At 41.5% G+C, this 17,664-nt stretch overlaps 1 protein-coding gene across 7 annotated transcripts in view; it reads left to right on the top strand.

The window, feature by feature from the left end:
* The window catches only part of Acin1 (apoptotic chromatin condensation inducer 1), a 50,163-nt gene that overhangs the window by 4,162 nt on the left and 28,337 nt on the right, over positions 1–17,664 (top strand). For 6 of the 7 annotated variants that reach the window (XM_090345241.1, XM_090345239.1, XM_090345240.1 and 3 more), the window contains exons 3-5: positions 751–862; positions 1,269–1,388; positions 16,589–16,677. In XM_090345241.1, coding sequence (XP_090201367.1) covers positions 751–862; positions 1,269–1,388; positions 16,589–16,677 — 321 coding nt within the window. The remainder of the gene's footprint in view (positions 1–750; positions 863–1,268; positions 1,389–16,588; positions 16,678–17,664) is intronic. The other variant, XM_090345242.1, reaches the window with a different exon arrangement.

Raw genomic sequence — 17,664 nt, 5'->3', positions numbered from 1 at the left:
GGGTTTTTTTGGGGGGGAATGCTAATACTGGGGCTTGCACTCGAGGGCCTCATGCTCTTGCTTGGATTTTTTTTGCTTGAAGCTGGTACTCTACCACTTAAAGCCCTCCTCCACTTTCCAGCTATTTGCTGATTTGGAGATAAGTCTCATGTACTTTCCCTGCCCAGGCTGTCTTCCAACCTTGGTCCTCAGCTCTCAGCCTCTTAAATAGCTAGAATTATAGGTGTGACCCATCAGCCAGGCTTCTTAATTCTTTTTAAGTTATTTATATACCAGCATCCTTCTTTGATTAGAAACTGAATATTTTAACTTTTTTTTCTTTTAAAGTAGGGGTCTTTAATTCCCATTTCTTACATGGGAGTAGAAAATGTTTCTCTTTATATCTTGTTCTTCCTACTTTAACCCTGTTGTATTATAAATCCCTGTTAAAACTTAAAAAAACAATGTATGGGAATTAATGCACCATTTATCTGGCAAATATCATGTAACCCTTCTATTAATTACAATAAAAATGTATTTAAAAAAACTTAAAAAAAAGCAAAAGCTAACTTAATATAATCTTTTTTTTTGCCATTATTTGCCACTCGGTTTATTTTTTCTGGTTTTTATAGGAGTAACTTAGAAAAGGGTCCTCCAAGGGTTTATTCTTCTTGGGTTTGAGCTAAATGCAGGGTTCCTTGCTCTGTGGAATTTTCTTTCATTTTTCTGGTTTGTATTACTAGATTTTCTTTTTTCATTTCCTCTCCGCAGATTGGGGAGGAAATGAGCAAGAACAGTTTCATAAAACAGTATCTGGAAAAGCAGCAGGAGCTACTTAGGCAGCGTCTAGAACGTGAAGCTCGAGAGGCTGCAGAACTCGAAGGTAAGCCCAGTTGTCATTTCTAACAAGTTTCTTCCATTTTATCCCTATAATCAAGTAGATAGGTCTAACTAGGAACTTTCAGGATTAAGTCAGGGTGAGATTGCTACTCATTTGCTTTGGTATTTTATGGAGCCAAATGAGTTACTATTTACTTTTGTCAGTGAAAGGGACATTTAATTTAACTGTCTTAATAGAAAACAGTTCTTGCCAAAAGGAAGAGTTAAAAGTAATTTAGGCTACTGTTTACATGAAGTAGAGGTTAATTCTAGGGAGTATCTTCTTTATGTACAGTGCTCTTTTGGTATACATCTGTGTCTATGACTTTTATATCCCTCATTCCTCTACATATTCCCATGTGCTGAGCCCTTCACTCCCTCCCTGCCCCGACCCAATCTGTGCTTTACAGAAGCTTCAGCTGAGTCGGAGGACGAGATGATCCAGCCTGAGGGAATGGCTTCCCTGCTGCCTCCTGACTTTCAGAGCAGCCTGGAGAGACCAGAGCTGGAGCTCAGCAGACATTCGCCCAGTACGTATCTCCCTCCCCACTGCGCTGTCTTGGCAATCCTGCGTAGTTGGTGGGGGGAGGTAGTTACACCTCCTTTCATGCTAATCCTCCATGAAAGTCTCAGGAGAATTTCTGTGGCATTGATATTTGATATCTGTTTTTCAGGGAAAGTATGTCCTTTTTGAAGTCATTCACCTATGTTTTGTATTCTCAGTGTTTACAGGTGGTATTTTTCTTCTCGTTTGTACCTCTTTAGATTCTTGTACCTCTAAATTTAGCAACAATTTTCATTTCTTTACCCTTCCTGTATATAATGTGTTGTATATTCAGTTATTCTCTAAAATTGAGCATCTGATGCAGTTTATATATCCCATGCATGAACTGGGAACCGGGAATATATGAGAAATAAAGACAGATCTTCCCTAAGTAAACTTAACAGTCAATTATGAAGATGGACATCCAGCAAATAACTACATAACTAATGTTAAATTCTTATTAAAGTTAATGCGTGATCCTAGCTACTCAGGAGGCTGAGATCTGAGGATCAAGGTTCAAAGCCAGCCTGGGCACAAAAGGACCTAAGACTATCTCCAATTAACCTCTAGAAAATGGGAAGTGGGGCTTGGCTCAAGGGTAGGGCAGTAGCCTTAAGCTGAAGAGCTCAGGGACAGTGCCCAGGCCGAGTTCAAGCCCCATCACACACACACACACACACACACACACACACACACACAGCAATGCAGAGTATTATGTGAGCCCTGTAATACAGGGAACTCTAACCTACTATTTGGGATTGGTTAAGGCAGAGTTCATTTTTTTCACATTATAGTTATTAGGCATAGCATATACATAGTGAGTATGTGTGTATTATATGTATATAAATACATATATATCACATACATAGTATCAATTGTAAATACAGTCTTTTTGGGAACTGTCTATGCCAGTGTACCTTTTCAGGAGAACATGTATAGGAGACATGAACAATATGTAGATGTGTAAAACCAATAACTATTTTGAATCATTAGTAATCATTAGTGGTAGGGATCCCTCTGTAGTAACACTTTGAAAATATTAGAATAATTCTAAACATTTGATTAATTCCGATATTAAAATCGAATTTTGGGGGGGATATTTAATGGTGGGAGAGAAATTTCCTAAAAGTTAAAAAAAAAAAATAGAGGGACCTTTTAATGTAATTGTATGGTTCTGATTTACTCTGTCTGTTTTTCTTGATTCTAGTCTTAGTCCCTAAAGGAGACTTCTAGTGGTAGTACTGGGGTTTTTACTAAGGTCTCACACATGCTAGGCAAACATTCTAACATTAGAACTATGTTTCTAGCCCTGGGAACTTTTTAATGTAGTACTGTTGACACTTTGGGATTAAGTTTCTTCATGAACCCCTCCCCCCTTTCTTTTTGCCTAAATGTAAATATAGTGAGACACTCAGTTGATCTGCTTTACTGTTGGTGCTCATTTTCCTGATTAGAAATTCAAAATGGAGGAGAAAGTTCTGTTGTGTGTGTGTGTATATCTGTGCGTGCGTGCACGGGTGTGGGTGTGTATGTATGTGTGTGTGTGCGCACACGCGTGTATTTGTGTGTACACGTACATGTGCACATGTGTGCATTGAAACTGGGGCTTGAACCAAAGCTTAGGCACTGTCCCTTAGCTTTTTCTTGGCTCAAGGCTGACATTCTACCACTTGAGACATAGATATTTGATGGTAAATTGAAGAGTTTCATTGACTTTTCTTCCTGGACTAGCTTCAAACCATGATCCTCAGATCTCAGCCTCCTGAATAGCTAGGATTATAGGTGTGAGCTACCAGCACCCAGTGAAAAAAATGACTACTATTAATGAATAGTCAGTAATTTTCATAAAAGTCAACAAACTATTGATTGAATACTTATCTCTTGCCTAGAGTATATTGGAATTTAGCACATTGGTAAAGTATATTGGAGGGCTGGGAATGTGGTAAAGTGCCTAGCATGCATGAAGTCCTGGGTTCGATTCCCCAGTACCACATACACAGAAAAAGCCAGAAATGGTGCTATGGCTCAAGTGGTATAGTGCTAGCCTTGAGAAAACTCAAGGACATTGCCCAGGCCCCGAGTTCAAGCCTCAGGACTGGCACAAAACAAAACAAAACAAGTATATCGGGGAGAGAGAGAATGATTCAACACAAAACTAACAGTAGAAGGTAATATGCAACATAACACAGGCACATGTGCCATACATAGATTTGTTATTTTTAGAGGCCCAGTCTTGGTATGTAGCCTAGATGGCTTTGAATTGAGGTCCTCCTTCTTCTCCCAAGTGCTGCCAGCCAGTATAGAAATCAGAAGAGTAAAGACCAGAAAATGCCTGATGGCAGTGGAATAGGATTTGGGATGAGCCTTAAAAATAGATAGGATTTAAATTGACAGAGAGTATTCAAGCCAATATTTTTAGAAAGGAACAAAGGCATATACATAGGAATAGATAGGATATTTTTATTTATTTTTCCAGTCTTAGGGCTTGAACTCAAGACCGGGCACTGTCTCTGAGCCTCTCTGTGCTCAAGGCTAGCACTCTACCACTTGAACCACAGCACCACTTCTGAGTTTTTCTGTTTATGTGATAATAGGGCATCAAACCCAGGGCATCATGCATGCTAGGCAAGCACTCTACCACTAAGCCACATAAAATATTTTTGAAGGAAAGGCAAATTGCTAGAACCACAGTAAAATTCTTATATCCAAGAATAGACTATTACAGTGATAATATTACAGAGGGCTTAAAAGTCTGCAAGTGGGGCCGGGAGTTTGGCCTAGTGGTAGAGTGCTTGCCTAACATGCACAAAGACCAGGGTTAGATTCCTCTGTACCACATACTTAGAAAAAAAAGCCGGAAGTGGTGCTGAGGCTCAAGTGGTAGAGCTTTAGCCTTGAGAAAGTCCAAGGACAGTGCTCAGGCCCTGAGCTCAAGCCCAGGAGTGGCCAAAAAAAAAAGTCTGTAAGTATGAGCTTTTTTTTTTCTAGATAATGAGGAAACTATTGAAAATTCTTCAGTTTTGGTGGTTGAACTCAGGGCCTTATTCTTGCTAAACAGGTACCCTACCATTTGAGTATACCCCAGGCTTTTAAATAGAATTGTGGGACTGGTCTGGACTGTGGTGGTCCTTTCTTTGCCTCCTGCCCACCTGGGATTACAAGTGTGCACCACTATGCCTATCTTATTTATTGAGGGGGAATCTCACTAACTCTTTGTCTACGCTGTCCTTGAGCTGAAGCTCTCCTGATCTCTGCCTCTTAGAGTAACTGGGATTATAGCATGAACCACCATACTCAGACTTAAAAATTATACTAAGAACTTAACAAGGGAGGCCGGGAGTGTGGCTTAGGGGTAGAGTGCTAGCCTGGCAAGCATGAAGTCCTGGATTTGATTCCCTGGTACCACATACATAGAAAAAGGCTGTAAGTGTTACTGTGGCTCAAGTGGTAGAGCTATAGCCTTGAGGAAGCTCAAGGACAGCGCTCAGGCTATGAGTTCAAGCCCCAGGAATGGCAAAAAAAAAAAAAAAAAATCTAGATGGAACTTGAAGTGAAAATGAGGAGACATAGGTTTGAAAAGTGAACATTGAGCCAGATACAGGTGGCTCACACACCTGTAATCCTACCTTCTTAGATCTAAGGGTCATGATTCAAAGCCAGAACAGGCAGAAAAGTCTTTATCTCCAATTAACCATCAGTGAGCCAGATACGGTAGAGCACTGGCTTTGGTGGGGGGTGGGGGGGGAGAGCCCCAAGACAGAACCCTGCCCCTGAATTGACCCAGGACCAGCACCAAAAAAAAAAAAAAAAAGTGTGTGTGTGTGTGTGTGGAATATTTAGAGCTATGGCAACCAGTCTCTTTAGTATTTTATTCATTAGTAGTATTCTATTTGTGTATTTAATTGATGCAGGAAAACATACACAAAGAAAAGAGAGAAAAGAAATAAATTAGAAGACACAAATGTTGCAAATTTTAGAGTACAGGGTAACAGTAGGCTTTTAGTGCTTTTTAATATATTTTGTATTTTATAAACTTTTACCTTGGCTTCAATATGAATCTTACCAGCAGGCATGATGTATGCCTGAAACTCTCTATTTAAACTGTCACTATTCAAGAGGCTAAGTTAAGAGGCTAAGTTAAGAGCCAGAAGTGTGGCTTGGTGGTAGAATGCTTGCATGCATGAAGCCCTGGGTTCCATTCCTTGATATCGAACATACACAGAAAAAGCTGGAAGCAGTGCTGTGGCTCAAGTGGTAGAACACTAGCTAGCCTTGAGAAAGCTCAAGGACAGTTCCTAGGCTCCAAGAATGGGGAAAAGCAAAGAAACAAACAAACAAAAAACTAAGATAGGACTGGGAATTGGTGACTCACCAATGTTCGCTACTCAGGAGGCCGAGATCTGAGGATCTCAGTTTGAAGTCAGCACAAGCAGGAAAATCCTTGAGACCCTTATCTCCAATTAGGCACCTGAAAATCAGAATTATAGCTGCAGCTTTAAATGATATAGAGTGCTAGCCTTGTGCAAAATAAACAAAAATTAATTAAGATACAGTATAAAAGCTGGGTGCTGGTGGCTCATGCCTGTAATCCTAGCTACTTAGGAGACATCTGAGGATCACCATTCAAAGCCAGCCCAGGTTCAAAAGTCTATGAGACTCTATGGGGCCGGGAGTTTGGCCTAGTAGTAGAGTGCTTGCCTAGCATGCACAAAGGCCCAGGTTCGATTCCTCGGTACCACATACATACAAAAAAAAAAAAAAAAAAAAAAGCCAGAGTGATGCTGAGGCTCAAGTGGTAGAGCTCTAGCCTTGAGAAAAAAAAAATCTATGAGACTCTTATCTCTAGAAAACTGGAGGTGGTGGTGTGGCTCAAGGGGGGGGGCAGTAGCCTTGAACTGAGGAGCTAAGGGAAGCGAGCGTCCAGGCTCAGAGTTCAAGTCCCACAACCAACTAAATAAATAAATGTATACTATAGGGCTGGAGGTGCAGCTTAGTATAGTATGCCTGCCTCCCTAGCATCCCATAGGCTCTGGATTTGATCCCCAACACTAGAAACAAACAAAAAGATACTGTACAAAATTTGTCAAGTTTGTAAGTGTGGTATTTTGGAGCTCTAAGAATCATTAATTCCTGATGTTTACCCAGAAGTCACATTGTTTCAGATGCAGAATATCTGGATAGTTTTTGGTTTGTTCTTTTTATATCCCCAGTCCTGCTTTATTTGTGAATAAGATTTTTGAAAGGAGCTAAACATTTGTGGCTAATACCTGTAATCCTAGTTACTCAGGAGGCTGAGATCTGAGGATCATACTTTGAAGACAGCCGGGGCAGAACAGTCACTTTGAGACTCTTGCCTTTAACCATGCAAAAACTGGAAGTGGTGCTATTGCTCAGGTAGACTTGCTCCAACCCTGCAAAAACTGGAAGGTCTGTGTTCAATTCCTTGGTGCCACATTCATAGAAAAAGCCAGAAGTAGTGCTGTGGGTCAAGTGGTAGAGTGCTAGCCTAGAGAAAGCCCCAGGACAATACTCAGGCCCTGAGTTCAAGGCCCAGGACTGGCAAAAAAAAACCAGAAAAAACTGGTGCTGTGGCTCAGGTGGTAGAGCATTAGCCTTGAGAAAGCCCAAGGACAGTATCCAGGCCCCAGGACTGGCAAAGAAGAAAAGAAAGGCCATGGCAATATATTTTGCTTATTATTCATAACACTTGAGGCATGGGGTTGTTTTGTTTTGGTTTGGTTTTTTGGTATGTTTAAAAGTAGGGATTCCTGTGCCATAATCCAAGAATTTCTGGGAATGTAAGTCCTACACACACACACACACACAAAATATGGATGAATAATTTAAGAATGACTAACTAAAGCCCAGCCCTGGTGAAGTCCAGCACTGGTGGCTTACTCTTGCAATCCTAGCCTCACTGGAGGCTGAGTTCTGAGGATAAGGTTGGAAGCCAGCACACTGACCTTTGATTCTTATCCAGTTAGCCACCAAAAGGCCAGAAATGGAGCTGAGCCATAAAGTGGAAAAAGAAAAAAAAAGCTCAGGAACAGTGTCCAGGGCCTGAGTGTCTCAGTATAGGCACACACACACACACACACACACACACACACAAAGAATGACTAACAGTTTTTGAGTTATATTTTATTAGAATCTCTTTTACGCTATATATAAATAAAATCTAAGATTATAAAATCCTCTTTCCCCTCTTGAATTTTTTTGGGGGGGGGTGCTGCTTGTACTAGGGCTTGAGCTCAAAACCTCACCCATGGGGCCGGGAGTTTGGCCTAGTGGTTAAAGTGCTTGCCTAGCATGCATGAAGACCCGGGTTCGATTCCTCGGTACCACATACATAGAAAAAAGCCAGAAGTGGTGCTGAGGCTCAAGTGGTAGAACTCTAGCCTTGAGAAAGTCCAAGGCCAGTGCTCAGGCCCTGAGCTCAAGCCCAGGACTGGCAAAAAAAAAAAAAAAAAAAACCTCACCCATCTAGGTTAAATTTTACACTCAAGGCTTCCATTCTAGCCACACCTCGACTTATAGGTCATGACGTTTTTTTAATGGGTCATGGGGCTTGAACTCGGCCTGGGCATTGTCCCTGAGCTCTTCAGCTCAAAGCTATTATCTTACCCTTGAGTCAAGCCCCACTTGCCATTTTCTAGTTTCAGGCCCTTTTGTACCAGGCTGGTTTTGAACCTTGATCCTCAGATCTCAGCCTCCTGAGTAGGATTACTCGCCCAGCTGGTTTTTTGTTTTAAGGATGTGTGTGTCCGTCCGTCCGTCCGTCCTTACATCCATCCATCTACCCATCTATCCATGTCCTAGGGGTTGAACTTGGGGCCTTGGACACTGTACCTGAAGTTTGTTTTTATTTTTGGCAAATCATGGGTCTTGAACTCAAGGCCTGGGCACTGTCCTTGGACACTTTTTGCTCAAAGCTGGCGGCTCTCTGGCACTTGAGCCACAGCACCACTTCTGGCTTTTTCTGTGTATGTGGTACTGAGGAATCAAACCCAGAGCTTGATGCATGCTAGGTATTGATCCCTTTTTTCTTTTCTTCGTTAATTGGCTATAAGAGTCCTTTGGACTTTACTGCAGTAGACTGACTTAACTGCTGTCCTCAGATCTCAGCTTTACTGAGTAACTGGGATCAGCACTTAGTTCACTTGTAGCTTTTTTGCTGGTTAGTTAGAAGAGTCCCTTACATTTGTGTACCCTCTGGTTTTAAATTTCCATCCTCAGATTTCAGCCTTAGAAGCTAGGAATACAAAAGTGCGACCCACTGGAGCTCAGCATTCCTCTTGACTTAGATCTCTTCAGACTTTTTTTTTGGTCGTAGGGCTCGAACTCTGAGCCTGGGCACTGTTCCTGAGCTCTTCAGCTCCAGGCTGCCGCCCTGCCCCTGAGCCACAGTGCCACTTCTGGTTTTCTAGTGATTAATTGGAGATAAGAGTCTCAAGGTCTTTAGTGCCTGGGCTGGCTTTGAACCAAGATCCTCAGATCTCAGCCTTCTAAGTAGCTAGGATTACAGGTGTGAATCACATGCCTGGCTTCTTTAGATTTTTTTTGTCTTTTTTTTTTTTTTTTTTTTGCCGGTCCTGGGACTTGAACTCAGGCTTGAGTGCTGTCCTTGGGCTTTCTCAAGGCTAGAGCTCTACCACTTGAGGCACAACACCATTTTCAGCTTTTTCTATGTATGTGGTACTGAGGAATCAAACCTGGGTCTTCATGCATGCTAAGCAAGCACTTTACCACTAGGCCAAACTCCTAGCTCCTTTTCAGATTTTTATAAGGTGTTGAGAGTCAATATCCAATCCCTTAGTCAGAAGTTGTTGGGATCCCTTCTACATTATGATGGTATGTATAAATTCTTTTTATACATTTCAAAAAGAGCAAGGAAAATACAAAAATGTTTTAACTATTGTGTTCTTTTTCATTAGTTTTTGTTTTGTTTTGTTTTGTCCAGTACTGGCCTTGAGGTCAGATAGGCCTAAACACTGTCCTTGGGCTTTCTCAAGACTAGCACTCTACCAACTTGATCCACAGCACCACTTCTCGCTTTTTTCTGTGTATGTAGTACTGAGGAATCAAACCCAGGGTTTCATGCATGCTAGGGGAGCACTCTACCCCTAAGCCATGCTCCCAGCCCCTTACTAGTTTTTTGTTTGTTTGTTTTTCCTTGGAGAACACTGATTCCTTAAGAAAGATACATAAACTGGGCACAGTGGCTCACACCTGTAATCCTAGCTGAGATCAGGCTGAGATCTGAGGATCGCTATTCAAAGCCAGCCCTGGCATCAAAGTCCAAGAGACTCTTATCTTCAATTAACCACCAGAACACCCGAAGTGCCGCTGTGGCTCAAGGGTTAGGGAAGTAGCCTTGAGCTGAAGAGCTCGGAGGCAGTGACCAGGCCCAGAGTTCAATCCCCATGATAAAAAGAAAAGAAAAAGAAAGGTACATTAAAGCTGAGTGTCAATGACTCATACCTGTAATCCTAGTTACCCAGGCAACTGAGATTGAAGGATTGCAGTTCAAAGCCAGCACAGGCAGGAAGGTCTGTGAAACTACTCTGAAATAGCCGGAAGTAGTACTGTGGCTCAAGTATAGAGTACTAGCCTTGAGTACAAGAAGCTCAGAGGCAGTGCTCAGGCTCAGAGTTAAAGCCCCATAACTGGCTAAAAAGATAAAAATATGTGCATATTATACATGATTGTTCTTCCCTACCCTCTTTCCTTTCTGTCAAGCTTCTTAATTGCTGCTGCTTATTCTACCTATAGGTATTCTTTGGCTATAGGCTTTGCTGTGATTTCTAATTGCTTTACTTGTATCCTGCAGATCTTGCCCCAGGTATTTCTTTTTTTCTGGGATGAATGAACTGGTTTTCAGGCTGGGCACAAATGGGAGGCCCCAACTTTTAAGCCCCAGTACCACCAAAAATAAATAAATGAAAGAAACTGAGGGGAACCAGGGAAAGAAAAACTACTTTTGAAGTTAGAGAAGTGGCACATTCCTATAGAACAGACCCTTGTTACCCATGGATACATGATTTCAAGATTGCAGTTGAGCAAAAACGTGAATGATCAGGGTGCATTTAATTTAGTACTACATTGTTTGGTTCATTTTTTCCCCCATAGTACCACCCAACTTCTGCCAAAGAATATACTGATTCTCAATAGAAAAATACTCTATTTGAGCAATTCAGGGCCTTTTGCTAGCTGCTTTTGCTCACAGTTGACATATCAGTTGAGTCTGGCATTTTTTTGTTTGGTTTTTATTCTTACAGGTTTTTTTGTTTGGTTTTTATTCTTATAGGGGTGATGGTCATGGAACTTTAACTAGGGGTGGGGGCAGGGAGAGGATGGGTACTGTCCCTGAGCTTTTGTGCTCAAGGCTAGCATCCTACCACTTTGAGCTACCGCTCCACTCTGGTTTTCTGGTGGTTAATTGGAGGTGAGAGTCTCAATGGCTTTCCTGCCTGGGCTGGCTTCAAACCAGATTCTCAGATTTCACCCTCCTGAGTAGCTAGGATTATAGCCTGACTCATTTGCTTGTTAAGAGGTATATTCTCACAAAACGGAGGTCAGCGAAACCACTCAACAGATCGATCATAGGATTGATTTATTTATTTAATTATTATTTTTTTTAGATTTAATTTTATTTTTTTTGCCAGTCTTGGGGCTTGAACTCTGCCTGGGCACTGGCCTTGGACACGTTTTGCTCAAAGCTCGTGCTCTGCCACTTGAGTCACAGCACCACTTCCAGCTTTTTCTGTGTATGAGGTATCAAGAAATCTGACTTAGGGCTTCATGCATGCTGGGCACTACCACTAGGCTATGCTCCTGGCCCAATCATACCAATACTAAAACACAGCTAACAACAATACAAAATTTGAGAGCATCTCGAATCAACTGAGCAGTATAATGCACATATGGGAAAATAAAATTTGCATTTAAAAATTTTTTAGGTACCTAATAAAACATACATATAGCTAATACACACACGCATGCACACGCACACACTGTTTAATCAAAACTACATGTAATAAATGCAGGTTTACTGTAGTGCAAATCTTAGCACAGCGCTCAAATTCTAGCACAGCACTCAGGAGACTAAAGCAGGAAAATTGAGAATTCAAGGCCAGCCTGAAGTATATAGCAATTTCCTATCTCAGGGGGAAAACAAAGCAAAGCACTACTTTTTCTTTTGAATGGCCCTGATGGCTTTTTTTTTTTCTCCCACTAGTATGGTTTGAACATAGGGCTTCCCTCTAAGTACTCAACTCTCTTCACTCAAGGCTGGCACTACCACACCTCCACTTCTGGCGATAAGTCTCAGATTTGTCTGCCTAGACTGGCTTTGAACTATAGATCTCAGGCTCCTGAGTAGCTGGCTAGTGTTACAGTTATGAGTCACCAGCAACCACCCTGAAGTCCTCATTTTTATAGGTTCTTTATTATCTAACTACCACCTTTTCTTCTGAGAGCGTTTGGCTTTAGACTCTTCGAGATCAAGGTTTGTCTTTCAACTCATAAAATACATTTATTAGCCCATTATTAGTATTGGCTCTACACTTAGCTGAAGTGCCTAGTTCCTATATGGATTAATAAAATGTGTTGTAAGATCCTTCTATGGCCATGTTTTGTTGTTGTTGTTTTTAATTGTATTTTATTGTCGGGATGATGTATAGAGGGGTTACAGTTACATTCATGAGATAGTAGGTATATTACTTCTCGAGCCCTGATACCCCTTCATGGCCATGTTTTTGTAATGAAAAGCCACGTATCCCTGAAACTAGTCCATCTCCTTCCAAGGAGTGGGAGGTTGGCCACCCCTTTGTATTTTATACTATTACTCTTTCTCCTTTCACTCACATTTGGCACTATACAACTTGAGCCAGGCTTCCAGTTTTCTTTCCTTTTTGCTTTTTTAGCAAAGCAGTAATGACTAAAGCTTTCTAAATAGCTCTGCCTATTTTTCCAAATCTCTTTGACCTGTTCCTTATGTGTTTTTAGAGGAATAATCATCCAGAATTCTATCACTGAAGTTTCACTGTATCAAAAATAACACTATACAGCTGGGTATCGGTTGATCACACCTGTAATCCTCACTGAGCACTTAGAAGGCTGAGATCAAAGGATCAAAATTTGAAGCCAGCCCAGGCAAGAAAAATCCATAAGAATTTTATCTCTAATCATCAGAAAGCCAGAAATAGCAATGTGGATCAAGTCATAGCCTTGAATAAAAAAAGTTCAGGGGAGAATACCAGGGCCCTGAATTTAAACTCCTAGACTGACACACATAAAAATAAAGTAAAACATCATAGCTGAGCACTGGTGGCTCATACCTGTACAGTCCTAGCTACTTAGGAGGATGATATCTGAAAACTGAAGTTTGAGTCCAACCTGTGTAGAAAAGTCATTCTCTGTGCTCGGAGTTTGGCTGAGCAGTAGAGTTGCCTGCCTAGCATACAGTAAGCCCTGGGTTCGATTCTTTGCTTACCATATACACAGAAAAAGCTATAAGTGGTGCTGTGACTTTAGTTGTAGAGCACTAGCCTTCAGAAAGCTCAAGGACAGTGCGCAGGCCCTGAGTTCAAGTCCCAAGAATGGCAAAAGAAAAGTCTGTCTCTTGTTAACCACCAAAAAGTGGAATTGTTTAAACGGTAATATTTACCAAAAAGCTAAGGAATGACCCCTGGGTTCTTAATTCAACCCCAGTGCGAACACAATTAATGAAAGTAACACTATAATAGAACAGCACACAGTTTACAATAGGTGTGGAATAAGACTGTTATACTTGCATATACCTAATTTCAAAGATGCAGCTCAATTTTTTTTTTTATTTTTATTTGTCCTTGGGGCTTGAACTCAGGGCCTACTCACTGTCCTTGAGCTTTCTCAAGGCTAGTGCTCTACCACTTGAGGCACAGCACCACTTCTGCCTTTTTCTTTGTATGTGGCACTGAGGAATCGAACTCAGGGCTTCATACATACTTGCCAGGCTCTATCACTAGACCACACTCCTGGTCCTCAAAAAAAATTGATGTTATTTGACATACTAAGGCTCACTAACCTTGTCCATAATTTTTTTCTTTTCTTTTTTTGCACCTGTAGCAGGGCTTGAACTGTGCTTTTTTTTTGCTCAAAAATGGCACTCTGCTGCTTGAGCTACAGCTCTGCTTCTGGCTCTTGGGGTAGTTAATTGGAGATAAGAATCTTCTGGGCTTTCCTGTCCAGGCTGGTTTTAAATCACAAGCCTCAGATCTCAGCCACTGCCACTTTTTTTTCCCCTCCCCTATCTCTTTGTTGGTTAATTAGAGATAAGTCTCTGCAATTTGTCTTCCTAGGCTGGCAGATCTCCACCTCCTGAATGAGCCACCAGCTCCCAGCTTTTTTCTTTTTTTTCTTTTCTTTTTGTCCTGTTGTGAGGCTTGAACTCTGGGCACTGGCCCTGACCTCTTCAGCCCAAGGCTGTTGCCCTATTCTTGAGCCACAGCCCCACTACCTCTTTTCTAGTGGTTAATTGGAGGTAAGAGTCTCACAGACTTTTGTGCCAGGGCTGGCTTTGAACTGAGATCCTCAGATCTCAGCCTCCTGAGTAGCTGGGATTGTAGGCATCAACCACTGCACCCAGTCTTTCCCTGCTTTTTTTTTTTTTTTTTTTTGGCCAGTCCTGGGCTTGAGCTCAGGGCCTGAGCACTGTCCTTGGACTTTCTCAAGGCTAGAGCTCTACCACTTGAGCCTCAGCACCACTTCTGGCTTTTTACTATGTATGTGGTACCGAGGAATCGAACCCGGGTCTTCATGCATGCTAGGCAAACACTTTAACCACTAGGACAAACTCCCGGCCCCTCCCTGCTTTTTTCTAAAACTTTTTTTTTTTTTTTTTTTTTGGTCAGTCATGAGGCTTGAACTCTGGGCCTGGGTCCTGTCCCTGAGCTCTTCAGTTCAAGGCTAACACTCTACCACTTGAGCCACGGTGCCATATTCTGTAACTTTTTTTCTTACTTATTTATGGATACATAGAGTGCTAGAGATGTCTTGTACATGGTAGGCAAATCTCTACCACTGAGTTAATTCTCCATCCTTTTTCTTTTTTCTTCCTGTTTCCCCTTCCCAAGTGCTGAGATTGAGGCTGTAGTTATAGCTCAACACTTTGTCAAATGCTGGGATTATAATCATGTACCTCTAAGCCCAGCATGGTTTGTGTTGGAACTAAGAAATTGGCTTCTCCCTCTATTATTTTCAAGGGACCTTTGCCTAGAATTCATAGATGATAAAACAATCTTATTTTGGTTTTATTTTATAATTTGACCTTTTCTAGGGCACTGAGTTTTGAAATAATTTATTATAGCTACTGTATTAATGTCTTAAATATATGTTTAGATATTGGTAAGTGTCTGGACTATTACAATATATTACAATCATAGATCTTGTACATACTACTATATTACCCAGATATAAGTGGTATATCTTCAGAAATCTTAAGTAATTATGGAAAAAACTTTTTCAAACTTTGTATAGTTTTTCTTGTTTTGTTTTTGTTGGTTTCAGAAGCAAAGGGCATATTCATTATAGAGATTTGGTCATGAGGCTTGAACTCAACCTGGGTGTTGTCCCTGAACTCTAGTAGGCTAGGGCTTTACTGCTTGAACACTAGTGCCACTTGCGGTTTTCTGGTGGTTAATTGGAGATATAAGAGTTTCAAAGACTTTCATGCCCAGGCTGCCTTTGAACCATGATCCTCAGGTCTCAGCCTCCTGAGTAGCTAGAATTACTGGTGTGAGCCATCAGCACCTGCACTATAGAGATTCTTAAAATACAGAAATAAGAGGAGATCAAGGGCTGGGATGTAGCTCAGTGGCAAAACGCTTGCCTAGCAAGTGCAACATCCTAGGTTCGATCCCCAGTGCCAAAAAAGAAAAGACAAAAAAAAAAAAATACACTAAAAAAAAACAGAAATAAGAGAAGATCTTTTATTAGAGCTTTAGTTACACTGGTTTAAATACTGTTAATGTAAAACATGAGTTTGTACATTAGTTAAGCCTTTTGTGCCGTGTTAAAAACTGGCAAAACAAACAAACAAACAAAAAAACCCAGGCCAGGAGTGTCATCTAGTGGTATAGTGCTCACCTAGCATGCACAAAGACCCAGGTTCATTTCCTCGGTACAACATACATAGAAAAAGTGGTGCTGTGGCTCAAATGGTAGAGCTCTAGCTTTGAGCAAAAAGTGTCCAAGGACAGTGTCCAGGCCCTGAGTTCAAGCCCCAGGACTGACCAAAAAAAAAAAAAGAAAAGAAGGGGCCGGGAGTTTAGCCTAGTGGTAGAGTGCTTGCCTAGCATGCATGAAGACCCAGGTTCGATTCCTCGGTACCACATACATAGCAAAAAGCCGGAGGCTCAAGTGGTAGAGCTCTAGCCTTGAGAAAGTCCAAGGACAGTGCTCAAGCCCTGAGCCCAAGCCCAGGACTGGCAAAAAAAAAAAAGAAAAAGAAAAGAAACAACTGGCAAGTAAGCCAGGTACTGGTAGCTCACACCTGTAATTCTAATTATTCAGGAGGCTGAGATCTGAGGAAAATATAGTTCATAGAAACTTTTTTGGCCAGTCCTGAGGCTTGAACTCCGGACCTGGGTACTTTGCTGAGATTCTTTTTGCTCAAAGCTAGCATTGTACCACTTGTGGTACTGAGGAATGGAACCCAGGGGCTTTGTGCATGCTAGGTGAGCACTCTACCACTAGGCTATGCTCCCAGCCCCAAAATAAAATTAAAAAAACAAAACAACAACAGAAAAACAGTTTGAAGCCAGTAGTAGCAGGAAAGCTGTTGAGACTTATCTTCAGTTAACAACCAGATAAGGCTGAAAGAGAAGCTGTGGCTCAAGTGGTCGAGTGCTAGCTATCCTTGAGCAAAAAACGCTCAGGAACAGCACCCAGGTTCCGAGCTCAAGCCCACGACTGGCCGTGGAAAAAAAATGGAAATAGCCATGTGCCCGTGGCTATCTGTGGTAGAGCATTAAAGCCTTGAGCAGAAAAAGCTCAGGGACAGCATCCAAGCCCTGAGATCCAGCCCCACCACTGGCAAAGAAAAAAGTCTGTACTGAACAGCCATGTGCTATGAATAGTTGGATTTTAGAAGCTATGAGGAGTTTTTCTGTCATGAGCATGACTTGATTTTCTTTCACTTGATAGGAAACAGCTCCTCTTTTTCTGAAGAGAAAGGTGAATCTGATGATGAGAAACCAAGAAAAGGAGAAAGACGATCATCCAGAGTCAGACAGGTAACTCATGCCTCCTAAAGCTCACCTTTTTGAGCTGTGCTTTTAGTATTACCTTGTATTACCTTCCTTTCTTAAACTATTTTGGTTGTAATTCTGCATTTCCATGTGCTCATCTTCTTTCTATTCTATGTCATATTTCTTCTTTCTTTCTTTTTTGTTGGTTTTGGGGCTTGCACTCAGGGCCTTGGTACAGTCTCTGAGCTCTTCAGCTCAAGGCTACCACACTACCCCTTGAGCCACAGTGCCACTTCCGGTTTTCTGGTGGTAAATTGGAGATAAGAGTCTCAAAGTCTTTAGTGCCTGGCTGGCTTTGAACCGTGATACTCAGATGTCAGCCTCCCGAGTAGCTAGGATTACAGGCATCAGATCATATTTTTTATGTCGTGTTTGAAGTTCTCTCACTTAAGAGGCTGAAATCTGCCAACCCAAGCAGACAAATTTAGACTTACCTCTAAATAACCAACAGAAAGCCTGAAGAGGAGATGTGACTCAAACAGTAAAATGAGTGAAAAAGGGAAACAAGAGTTTGATGTCCTGAGCTCAAACACAATACATGTTGGGGCCAGGTGGTTGAGTGCTTGCCTAGCATGCACAAAGCCCTGGGTACCACATACACAGAAAAAGCCAGAAGTGGTGCTGTGGCTGAAGGGAAGAGTGCTCGCTTTGAGAAAGCTCAGGACTGACCAAAAAATAAAACAAAACATACAAAAAACCCATGATACATACATACTCAAAACTTTCAGGTAAAAGTTAACTGCCTTATATTTTAGATAGGATTATTAGACATGATAAGGCCTATTTAGCTATTAAAACGAACGAAAACAAAAGGGTTGTGGAGCATGGCTTAAATGGTTAAGAGGGCCTGTAAGCACAGGTCCTGAGTTCAGAACAATACCACACACACACAAAAATATGCCAGTATGCAGAGGCTGGGAGCGTAGCCTAGTGGTAGAGTGCTCACTTAGCATTTATGAAGAGCTCTATCCT

Source organism: Megascapheus bottae, chromosome 14 (genome assembly GCF_031878675.1).
Source record: "Megascapheus bottae isolate mThoBot1 chromosome 14, mThoBot2.hap1, whole genome shotgun sequence".
In the NCBI taxonomy this organism is placed as follows: Eukaryota; Metazoa; Chordata; class Mammalia; order Rodentia; family Geomyidae; genus Megascapheus; species Megascapheus bottae.
Note: the sequence above shows the minus strand (reverse complement) of the source record. Positions and strands in the feature narration are given on the sequence as shown.